We start from the raw sequence: 11,871 nt of genomic DNA, 5'->3' as shown, positions 1-11,871 counted from the left end.
TGGGTGCACTGACAGCTGAGCACACGCCCGACCCTCGGCCCCTAAGTCAGAATGTGATGATCTGTTTCTAGCCCAAGCGGTAACTGAGGCACAGGAAGGTGTCGGGGGGGAGGCCACAGGGCGAGCCACGATTAGCCCAGGCAGTCTGGCTTCAGCAGTCACTCTCCCAAGCCCTGTCCCCCCGGCTGCTCACATTCCCAGGACTTGCTTCTTGCCAGCGAGAGGGGAGAGAGGGCTCACCAGAGACGGTGCGGTGCAGTCACGGTTGAGTCCTATGAAGGGCCTGAAATGCGTCCTGATTCCCCCAGGGCTTGCTCCCCTGTGTAACCCTCATTTCCACTACCCAGTCTCACCTCAGCCCCGTGCTGCTACCTCACCTCCGCCAGACTGCTACATCTCACTGATTCTACCAGATGTAACTCGCTTTAAATCGATTCGAGAAGCAGAATGAACTCTGAATCCAATTTTGAACCCCATCTCGAGTCCGTGTGTAGTCATCCCTACCAGTCAATCACACAGACAAGCCAACAAAAGATAACAGGAAGAGGGCGGCAGGCAGATGAGACTCCCTATACGGCTGAGGCAAGGAGGCAGGTACAGCTGAGGTAAATCCAAGTGGCTTCAGGTGCTGGGAAACACGGCCAGGGGAGACCAGACCCTTCCCTTCTGGGGCTCTGCAGGGGTCGTGTTCCCGCTCCCGCACCCACTCCCCCTCCCGCAGAACCCACCGCCGGGAAGAACTGACCAATATGCGCTCCCGGTGTTTTCAACTGCACGAAGATCGTTCCTCCACACACTGCCCCCATCTATGATATGTGTAGTGGGCATGCATAAAGAGCAATTTTCATGAAGCAATCCTGGCAGCAAATCCATCTGCTCCCAAGAGGGCCAACCATCTCCTTTTGAACGCCAAGACTCTGCCCGCAAGAGCATTGCCATGCACTGTGAGTGCGGATTTGCCACCGAGAACATGAGGAGGCAGCAAGCCTGTCTGCTCCTCGCTTCCCGAGGCAATGCCCCAGTGTGCCGCCGACCTCGCACAACCTCGACAATGGCCGCCTCCCCCTTCATGTCAGCACCGAGTGTCTCCAAGCACAGAACCAGCGTAAGGGAGAAGCTTCTGTTCCATTTCCATTCTAAATCAAATGCAGGGGCTGGAGAAGCTGACCCGAAGCTACACATGGCAGCTGCCCATGCACGCGGGTCTTGGGGTGGAGGTGGGGGGCATACTGAAGTCCTTGGCAGCTGCAGAGATGCGGTGCATGACCTACACCACCGCCCTCACGCCCGGCACACGAGGGTGGCGGCGCGGACTTGACACAGCAGCCTCTGGGGACGCTGCCGACGCCCTCAGCAGAATCTGCAAAGGCGCCAGGCCCGTCACCCCCAAGAGCGGCGGTGGCACAGTGACTCGCACAACAGCAGGGGAGGTCTGACCTTTCAGTCCTTACCTTTAAGGTTTTATAGTAAATGGCCCGGTTGATCTCCAGCGGGAATAAGTTCTGCTCGCCTCCGGAGCAAGCCCAGTTCACATAGCGCAGCCAGTTCCCCTTGGCGGGGTCGGTGGCGTCAATGCACATCCATCCCAAGTTGGGGTAGTAGACCTTCGGGAGGGAGGAAACGGCTCTGTTAACGTGGGCGTGTCCCTAGACGCCTGAATTCCCAAGCGCAAGGCGGTTCTTTCTCCTTACCGCAAGTACCCTATAAAGCATTTCCATGAAACAAAGTAAGTGACAGAAAAGAAAACTACGAGATAAAAAAACCTGAGATCCGAAAGTGTGTGAGCCTCCTTAGCTACTGTCCTGTGTGGGCTTGCTGGAGAATTTCTTCCTCCTGAACTTGGAACACAGAGTCATCATTCTTAATGCTCTCAAAATGCTTTGCAAATATGGTGACAGAGAGAAAGGGCAACTCCATTCTCTGAAGGGTCAGTCAGGAGGAGGCCGAGGGCAGCAGTGTCCTGCACCATGTCCAGGGAGCTTTCCTTGCTTGCTCTGCACGTCACATGCAAGCCAGTGACACCCGGCCACACAGTCCAGCAGGAGCCATTACTTTAAAGTTGACGGGGGCGCCAATGCCTCGCAAGGCTGCACACAGCCTCCAGGAGGGTGACAGGGGACACAAGGATTTTGCAAACTCGCTGACCTTAAAACATCCACCAGGGCCAGCGTGAGGACCAAGGTAAATACATGCATGCAAACCCCGCCCCCCCACACACAATTTACCACCCCAAATCTATACCATAAAACACTGGGACTGTCAAATCAAGTGGTGACAAGTCTGCCAAAGAAACAACCCAGGAGAGAATCTGGGTGCTTCTGCCTCTCCCCTCCCCACACCAGTCACCCCCACCCCCGCTCTGCATACTGCAGCTTTCCTTCTGGGGCACAGCTCCTCACCTGCTAGGCTCCTGGGCCTTGGCGCCCGTGTGGGCCAGTGGGCAGGTGCCAGCCTGGGCACCAACAACTGTCTTCCGCGAGAGCTGAGGACCATGGGGGCCAAATTATGTCACTTCACACTGCTACAGACTCACTCTCCTCTCTCTTAAACTGAAACTCAGAGTTAAGTCACCCACTGGGTTTGCGTCAAGATGGGCCTAGACGCAGGCCTTGAGCCCAGCGTCCCAAGTGTGCCGGCTGACACTACAAATCCTCCTCCTTTCAACAACATCCTAGTACCGCCCCTGATGTACCTGTAGCGATCTCCCCACACCTGCTCCATGAAGAAAGCCTCCACAGTGCTGCCAGCACCTGGCCGGGCCAGGCACAGAGCGGTCTCTCGATAAGTAACCGTGGACTGAAGGAAAGATGTTCTCAGCGAGAACATGCTGGCGTTGTCGCTCAGCCAGCTGCCCCATGTGACAACCACCATGCTTCAATTCCTGCAGCCAACCATTCCTGCATTTCCACAATCCCCTAAGCCCCCAGAGAGTTTATTCAAAAATTGGTCTTTAACTGGAACACCTATCTGCACCCCTCTGAAGAGCTAGCCACACGTATCAACTCCTTTCCAAACTCACGGTCACACTCAGCCTCAGCTCAGATGCACGTCCACACAGGCACACACCCTCCCCCTTAAAACATTCTCACGTGGTATGGTATGACAAGACAGCATCACAATGCAAAATTTGAAGCATGCACCAAAATAATTTCAGCTGCTTTAGTTTAAAATGTCATATGTAGACTGATTAATTATTTGTGGCGTTGCCAGCTGGATAAAATGAGAAAAAAAAAAAAAAAACAGATAATCCTGTAACACTGTCAGTCCACAATGGTCAATTTCCACTAACTTAGGGAAGAACCAAGCAGTCCTATCTTTGGTTTAGCGCAGCAGACGGCAGCCCGACGCTGTCCCCGCGAGTGCAGGGACAACTGCAGGCATTAGGAGGACTGTGGAGCCACCACGGGATGGTGCCAGGAAACCCCCTTCAGAAAGCAGCTGGCGAGCGCCCGGCCACCCGGCCGGGACCGCCCAGGGCCATGTCTCGCTGGCGAGCGCTGTCTGTGCGCCAACCCCTTGTTTCAGAAGGGACTAAGGCATCTGCTAAGTCACACGAATGCTGTGCAATGAGGAAACACCTAGTTTTAGAGAAAACAAAAAATGAGCACTTCCTTTTTTAAAAATGTGCAGACAGGTAACTCACAAAGGATTATGCTCATGCCCAAAACCTTGTGGAAAGGAAAGTCAAACCTACCTAGTTATCAAAAATAACTTCAAATCAAAAAATTTTCAAACTGTTTTTGTTTTTAAGGAAAAAGAAAGATATTCTTCACACAATGCTGAGAATCAACTTTTTTGTTGCACGTGGCCATTCTGAGGGTGGAATGTAACAGCCCTGCAGTGCACGTGCACGGGGCCCGGCCTGGGCCTCGCCGGACCACGCGGCAGTGACCGCCAGTGTGGGAGCCGCGTGCAGAGCCACGGCGCCTGCTCAGGGCAGACCGCCGCCTTCCCTTGCGAAATGCCAACCATTACAATTAGCTCCGGATTGTAATCCAGGCATGCAGCAGAACACTGCCTGACATTAAAGGGGATTACTGTGCAGTGATTCATTGGCTTAGGTGGAAACTTTTATTTTCTGTGAGCGATTTCCAAACCCCCTAAGAATTTTTCTGACAAAATACACATTATTTTGTAATACAGAACACAAAGATAACTAGAAGCTGTCGAAATGTATGTCAGTACATTGCAGTCACAATGCACTGATGACCGAATAAAGCCATTGATAGCTAGTCTGAAATATATGGTACTACTTTGTCTTAATAACTACAAATACACACAGAAAAAAAATCTGATACTAAATACATAAAAGTTAGTAATGGTTTTCTTGGAAAAGCAGGATTATACATCGTTTTTCTTTTCTTTTTTTCACTTATCTGAAGTTTCTAGTCTCCACCACTCCACTAATCTCCACTAATCTCTAAGTAAAGACCGGGTGTGGGAGGGAGAACAAGTCTTTTGATGAAAACCTAGGCTGCTGAATACTAAGGTAAACACCCCCCCTCCTCTCTCACTCCCATCACAACCACCACCTTTACCTACACCTTTTTCTGAGGTATGTAGTCCTTTCATTTTGGAGAGCCTAGCCTTCTAATTAGGAATTGGGGTGAAAATGTGGTTTTATCCAGTTCCTACCCTCGTTGGTCAAATCTTGGTTTCCAATCAGAATTGACCTCAGTGACTGACACACAACCTCGTCTTCAAAATGAGACGGAATTTTACTACAAATTACTAGTCCGCAAGCATGCTGTAACACCACTAGGCTGAGGGAATAGAAAGTCGCCAGAAAACCAACTGGAGCCCCTTCCTTTCAGACGAAAGACAAAGCAAAGGCAGGTGAGACTCCCACCCTAGCTCAAACTAGCAAATGACACTTATCCATTTCCAAATCTTTTTAATGACCATGAAATATTCAGCTGACTGGACCCGAATGAGAAATATTTCCATGCAACCAATATGCTTTCTGGATCCAATCTGTAGGACAAGTCCCTTTTTTTTTAAAGATGTATTTATTTATGCATACAGAACTGAGGTATAGGCCAGAGGTACAGGGGTGGTGAGAGGATTCACCAGAGACAGAGTGGGAGCAGAACAAGCCAAATGACGAAGTAGTCTGCTGAGGGGAGCAGCGGGTGGGTCAGGAGAGGTCTGCTGTGCCCTTAAGGTCACCTCAAGGGTGGAGATCGAACTCATGCTGAAGTGGCTTTAGCTTCTCAGTGCTGTGCTTTAACCTGCTGCGCTACCAGAGAGGGCCCAGGACAAGTCCCTTTTAACAACACAAGGGCACCTGCTTATGTACTATTGGGGAACAATTTTGCAAGTTAACAGAAATTTCCTATTTGGAGAGAAAGACCAGAAGCAAGAGAAGCCCCTCTACACCAAAGCTGAGCCAGATGCTTTATGTATTGCTTCAATTGGCTAATACAAGAACCCTCTGAGATACTGCTAAGCTGGTAAGTGAGGACCCTTCGGGAAGGCTGACAACTTCACCGCAGTCACTAATGTCAGTGCCAGACCCCACCTCACATTCATTCCTGCAGTGGGGTGAAAGGGAAGACAGGGAAGGGGGTGGGGTTTTGACCTCTGTTCTGTCTGGTAAGGGAGTTCTGATTGATTTCCCTCGCTTTTCCTCTGTCCACACAGCCCCAGCCTTCCTGCCCTAGGTTATACGTCTACCCCTACATGAAGCAGATGGGGATTAAGTTTCTGTCAAACAGAAAGCCATCTTCATACCACCCAATTTTCATTCAACTGAATGAATCTCCAGAAAGTCAGAACACCCTCCAATTTAAAAGCACAAATTTAAATCGACATGACACAATGGCATGCAGAGAACAAACCAAACTGCTCAGCATGGCACACCCCAGGCTTTGGGGGGGGGGGGAGGAAGAGTATAAAGGTCTTAACATTTTCCCTTATCAGTTATTTATTATACTAGATATGTATTAATTCAAGATGTGTAAATTAAAAAAAAAATCAATGCAAATGTAGCAGCAGCCACGCTGTCAACAGTCCTTCTACCCAGTGACCCCAGACACCCTTTGGGGAGTTAGGACAGGTGAATGAAGACGCTATGTCAGCTCTTGCGCTGAAACAGGCCTTGACTCACTCAAACCAGCCCCAGAGTGCCAGTCTACAGAATGAAGCCATTTCTGGTGTCTGGTCTCTGAATGCTCTCTCCAATTGCATGGAACTTGGGGTTCATGCATGCTCAGGACAGGGCCCACGCTCCACACCTGCTACTGCCATATTGGCTGAGGCTTCTTTCATCTTTTTATCTCTGGAGATCTAGTGTGTTGACTTCTCGAGCTAGAACTATGATTTATACACCGTTCCCCACTCTGTCTGTTTCAAAGACAGACAATATCTAATTATATTTCTACTTGGCAAGTATAACAAAGGAGTAAAGGGGTAACAGGAGGGTCCCACAGTATTTACTCACATCGTTTTTCATTTTCCCCCCATATAACATTCTAAATTTTGTTTCAAAATATAGACCATATTCACTAACAGAGTAGAGAAAAAAAAAAATCTAAGCAAAAATGAAGACTAGTAATCTTTTAAAAACTACTCAACTACCAAAAAAGGGGGTCTTGCCCTCTATGTGATCATTCATTTTTTTTTAATATTCGGGTTCAACTAACATTTTCTGAGCCAGAAAATATCTGTATCAAATGATTTCACATATACCATCTCATTTATTGTCAGCCATATCAATAAAGCTTGTTAGTTACTCTCATTTAAACATTACAAGGGAGAATAAAGAAAAACCTTATCTTGTTAGTAAAGCATTTCAATGAAAGCATTTGACAAAGTTCAGTCTTTGTAAGTGGGCGAATCTGATCAGCACTGGGGCCTAGCAAGTCTCCCGCCTCGTCTATAGTACCATGCAGGCCACCGGGAGCTCACCCAGCCGGGCCAGGGGCACTCCAGGCATGTCTAGAACCACAGAAACTCCTGAGGTATTTGCAGGGGTCCACACAGTACACAAATGCCACCATGCCATGCTCCATGCTCCGGGAGAACCTGAGTGGTGCCGGGCCCATGGAAGAGCTCGCCAGTTGGGGTAGAGTGAGTGAATAAGTAAACCCCAAAGAGAATTCTTCTGGCGTCAGACCACATTTCCAATCTAAGTCCAAGTTAAGCTGTTAGGAAGATTGCTTAACTCTTCTACACCAAAGATTAAAATGCATGTAACTTTTCTGACTAAACAATTATGTACTTCCAGGAGTTTATCTTAATATAATCAGACAAGTCAGCAAATATGTATATACAGTGAGCTTTGTCCTGAAGAACTGTATAATCATGAAAAGATTAGAAGCATTTAAATGTCCTTAAATATGGAAGATGACCATGGAGCTCTAGAGAGCTTAAGAATAATGTAGGTAGGTATTTGACACAGGCATGTCCACAAGCTAAAAGATAAAAGCTGGTCACAAAACTGCACACAGTGTACCTGGGGACTGTGTGTGTAGTGGGGTGCAAAGAGGCCCAAGAAAAACGGAGAAGCAGCATTAAAAAGAACGTTCTAGATGTTCACAGATGATTTTTACTTTCTTGTTTGTAATTTTCCAGATCATTTCTATCGTTTTGTAATCAGTGTTTATTACTTTTATAATTTTTAAGAAAGACTTATCAGAACAGACAACACCAGGAGTGAGCCTTAACATGAACTACAGACTTCAGGCAAACATGATGTCAATGCCGGTTCACGGGCTGTCACAGAAGCACCAGATGCTTACAGAAGGGGAAGCTGCGGTGTCAAGGAGCAGGGAGTCTGCAAATCGCTCTGCCCTTTCTGTTCAAGCTTGCTGTGAACCTAAAACTGCTCTAAACACAGTCTATGTTTCAAAGACTAATTAAAACCATTCCTATGCAAACAATTCAAAAGCTCTGTCCATGAGAAGCATGAGTGCCTTAGAAGTGAAGTCGAAAGGTGTTTAGCAAAGGTGGCTTTCGATGTTCACAGATGATTATTCTTTCTTGGCTGTAATTTTCCATATCACATTATTTTATAATCAGAACAGATGACACCAGACAGCCAGCAGGGTGTGAGCAAGCTGGTCAAGGAAGAGCCCAAGCCTCAGAGCCACCCGCCACAGCTGATCCCAGTCTGCTCTCCTCTTTTGAGAACCTGACTGTTTTGCATATTCACCCTGAGGTGAATATTCACCCTGAGGTGAATATGCTACCGGTTCTCTTTTGAATTTCTGACCTAATAACATGTTTTCTGTGAAAGCTTAGAGGACTTAAGACTGAATTAAATAATCAAGGGCTCATGAAAAGCAATTTAGCACTTTGTCTTAGCTTAGCTTTAAAATGGCATTCTAGCTGGGGAAAAAGACTGGGTTGCTCAATGTAAGCTGGTCTTTAACAAATGGCAAGATGAGAATTTAAAGATACGCAGTTCCTGTTACATTAATAAGAGGCATTTTGAGGGTAAGACCATAGCTAGAATAGACCAACAGGGAAACACTAAATTAAACCTGATTTTTATTTTTTCCTCAGTAAGGAAATGTAATGCCTGCTTGCTCTATTTCACCATTTATGTACACAAATAAAAGGTATACCCCCTATATGAGGAACTCTCTGAAAGACATCCAGATGTAACTGCAGGAAAGACAACCCTGCATAAGAAGTAAATCTTTAAGTGAAACTCAGGAGACCCAGCAGGGTCCTAAGGACTCACAGACCAGCAGCGTGCAAGTGCCAGAAGTTCACAGGGGGAGGTCGGGCAGGCCACAGAAGCCGCCACCCTGACACATCCAGGCTCCAGGTTCACGTGCTGTGAACTCACCTGCTGTGAACTCACACCGAGCCAGAACTGCAGTGCAAATGAAGCTTCGCTTACCAAAGGCACCACTAATGATTTACACAGCATGCCCGCCCACCTGACCGTGCTGTGTGAAATGGGTGCCATGAACTTGGTTCAATGGAGGCATTTCCCAGCTCTCTGTACTATCCTCACTAAGACGGGGGCTATCTTGGGAAGGCAGATTTGCTAAGTTTCCCTTGGGAAACACCTAAAATTAAAATCATAGTTTATTTTGAGCATAATTTTGTGGTCAAGACATTTTTAATCACTCAGGCATTATCTCGAGTTAATTACTATCATTTTTTGGCCGGGCAGTTTTCCTACAAATGCAGCACGCTTTTACCTCAAAAGTGGTGAGACAGCATAGAGTGTGATTATCCTTGTGGCGAGCCATCCTTCCTAAGGCCCTTGGGTTAAGCGTCACTGGGTTCATTGTAAGAAAGAAAATCAAAGTGACTGGGAGCGTAATGTTCTGGTTAAGAAACAATGTTGACAGGACTGAGAAAAAGAGCAACACGGTCCGGTTCGGGCCTCCAAACGCCACAGCACTAGCGGGAAGCGTCCCAGTGCTGACTAGGCTTATTTTACTTTTTGGCTTTAGTGTCTCTGTGTGTGAAAAACAGATGTGACTCCATGTCAGACGACCGGAGGAACGCTCTTCCTCACCACCCTGCACCCACGTGCAGAGCTTTGCCAGGCACTGACCTCAGCTGCGCTCAACGTAAACGCAGGCTCTGCAGGAAACAGCAGCACAGCTAAGCTTCACCATCCTAGTGATGAGCTGTTTTTTATTCTCCCCACTTCTAAACGGGAGGTTTCAGGGCCCAGGGCGGAAGTGGATGTCCTGCCCAGTCTCCAGCTCATGGCAGGATCTGAACCTCTAGGAGCCCATGAGAATGCCTACAGCAGCCTCACTGTCGGGAGAGAGGTCTGGGCGCTCGGCCTGCGTCGACACGTGGGCCCCCCAGAAGACAGGTTCCCTCCCCTCCTGACCTGGCTGCTTCCGAAAGCAGTGAGCCAACGCTCTGCTCTACCTGCCAGTGTGCTGCGAGAACACAAAACAAACAGCATAAAAGCCTTTCGAGAAAGTCCAAGAACCACATACACATGCGGGCACTCAGTACACCCAACTCGGGAATATCCCAAGGGCAGAGCTCTTCCTGAAACAGAGAGACCCTAGCAGGGTTTTGCTGCAGGCTCCTTGGAGGGCCTTCTGCGCTGACCACCGGACCTGTCAGTGACAGGCCTGCAACAGGAAGTCAACTCCTGGCTGCAATGCAAAACACCCTAAATAAGGAGACACAAAAAGTGGGCGTGACACTTATTGTTGAGGAAGCCAAACGGTTTCAAACACAAATGTAAATAGCAATCTGTATCCAAGGATACACATTTTCTCTTCAATAAAGAAACTCTTGATTTTAAAGAACACAGTAAGAGGCTGTTTGAATTTCAAAATGTCAAAATTTCAAAATGTCAAATTTCAAAATGATATCTTTAAAGAAAGCACTGAACTCCGATAAACCAGAACTGGAATTCACTTACCTCCCACATGTACACATTACTCTTCACCTGAGATCGCTTTTTCTTATCACCAACAAATGGCCCAAACTTTTTGCCTTTTAAAATTGGTTTAGTGGCCCAGACACCTAGAAAATAAAAACCAATATTTGTGTGATGTATACTGGTGACTTTAGAGACTGACAATGTTAAAAGCAATTCAGCGCCACAAAAGAGTTAAAAGGCTGCCTAACAGCGAGATAATGTTAAATCAACTGAGCACAGGTGAAATGAAGTTAAATCAAATCTTCAAAATTTATTTTTCTTATTTATACTTTTCTGTATTGTCCAAGAAACAACGTTGCCTATTTGTATGTTTTAAATTTTTATATGTAAAACTACCCAGAGGAAACCATCAAAAACACTGGAAGAGTAACACAATAAACAATTGAAGGGGAGAAACGTCAGCATGTACCAAAACCATCGCTAACTGTGGACTCCTCTTCCCACGTTTCCAATTTGCAGTTGTCTCCCATGAACACAGGCTGCCTTCGCAAAAGGACTAAAGTTTCATGAGTAAGTGGTCTCAAAGTTTGGACAAAGTGCTCGGCCTTTTCCTTACTCCTGAGTCAACACACTTTTCAGAGTCTCAAACAGCCAAGATTTAGTCTGCTTGGTGGTTTTCTCGGGGCAATCTCACCTGCCGCAGCCAGGAGCACGGAGGTGAGGCCTAGCGAGGAAAACGCCAGGGCCAGGGCCAGCACCCAGCGTTACCTGCCCCGCCCTACACCATTTGGGACAGGCTTCCTCACCTCCCAGCCTCGCTTTCCACATGAACAGGGGGTCACGCAACCAGCTTTCTCTGAGTCTGCTAAGAATACCGTTTGATGCCACAGCTAAGAAGCAATTTGTTGAGCTATAAAACCAGCCACTTTCATGTGAGTATAACATAAATGCTCACATTACTTCATGCATCATTTTTCAATGAGCATTTAGGAAACGCATTTATTAAAACATATCCATACACAGTTTTACACGCATAAACTGTAACATCAGAAGTCCATCTTTGAAAACAGGAAGTAAGCCACGAGCGCCTGTGGCCAAATTAGTGTCATTTACTCCCTGAGCCTCCACGAAGATCAGCACACCAACGCCGAAGCCAGGGTGGCGCTGCCTGAGGGCCCCGCGCCCCTTTGGAAACCAGTCGGCCACATCTCTCGCTCAGCCCCTCCCTGGGTCCAAAAAGCGGCAGGAGTTTGAGACACAGGACAAGCAGGAAAGAAGGCGCTCACAGTCGGTGAAAGGGGCAAGCCAGAAGCATCACACCCAAGTGATGGCACAGCGAGATCACACTGTCACCGTGAAGTCAGGAGCGGGGAGAGGGCGTCGCGGGCGCAGGCAGGGCGCGGGGGCTGTCACGGGGAGGCCAGCACGCTGCTGTTTCGGTCCTGATTTCACTTTATCGTCTAAGTCCACCCGGGAGTCCTGACTGGGAAATGCGGAAACACCACACCTCCTGGTCCAAGTGTCCATCTGCTGCCCCGGAGGCAGCCTGAGAG

At 47.8% G+C, this 11,871-nt stretch overlaps 1 protein-coding gene across 1 annotated transcript in view; it reads right to left on the bottom strand.

The window, feature by feature from the left end:
* Positions 1-1,267: 1,267 nt before the first annotated feature.
* The window catches only part of LOC101628612 (PR domain zinc finger protein 2-like), a 31,074-nt gene continuing 20,470 nt past the window's right edge, over positions 1,268-11,871 (bottom strand). The window contains exons 4-6 of the mRNA XM_012722081.1: positions 10,358-10,461; positions 1,452-1,604; positions 1,268-1,360 (exon numbers count right to left, since the gene is read on the bottom strand). Of these exons, the coding sequence (XP_012577535.1) occupies positions 1,268-1,360; positions 1,452-1,604; positions 10,358-10,461 (350 nt within the window). The remainder of the gene's footprint in view (positions 1,361-1,451; positions 1,605-10,357; positions 10,462-11,871) is intronic.

The sequence above is a fragment of the Condylura cristata genome, unplaced genomic scaffold, assembly GCF_000260355.1.
Source record: "Condylura cristata isolate star-nosed mole 26May11 unplaced genomic scaffold, ConCri1.0 scaffold00008, whole genome shotgun sequence".
NCBI classification, from domain to species: Eukaryota; Metazoa; Chordata; class Mammalia; order Eulipotyphla; family Talpidae; genus Condylura; species Condylura cristata.
Note: the sequence above shows the minus strand (reverse complement) of the source record. Positions and strands in the feature narration are given on the sequence as shown.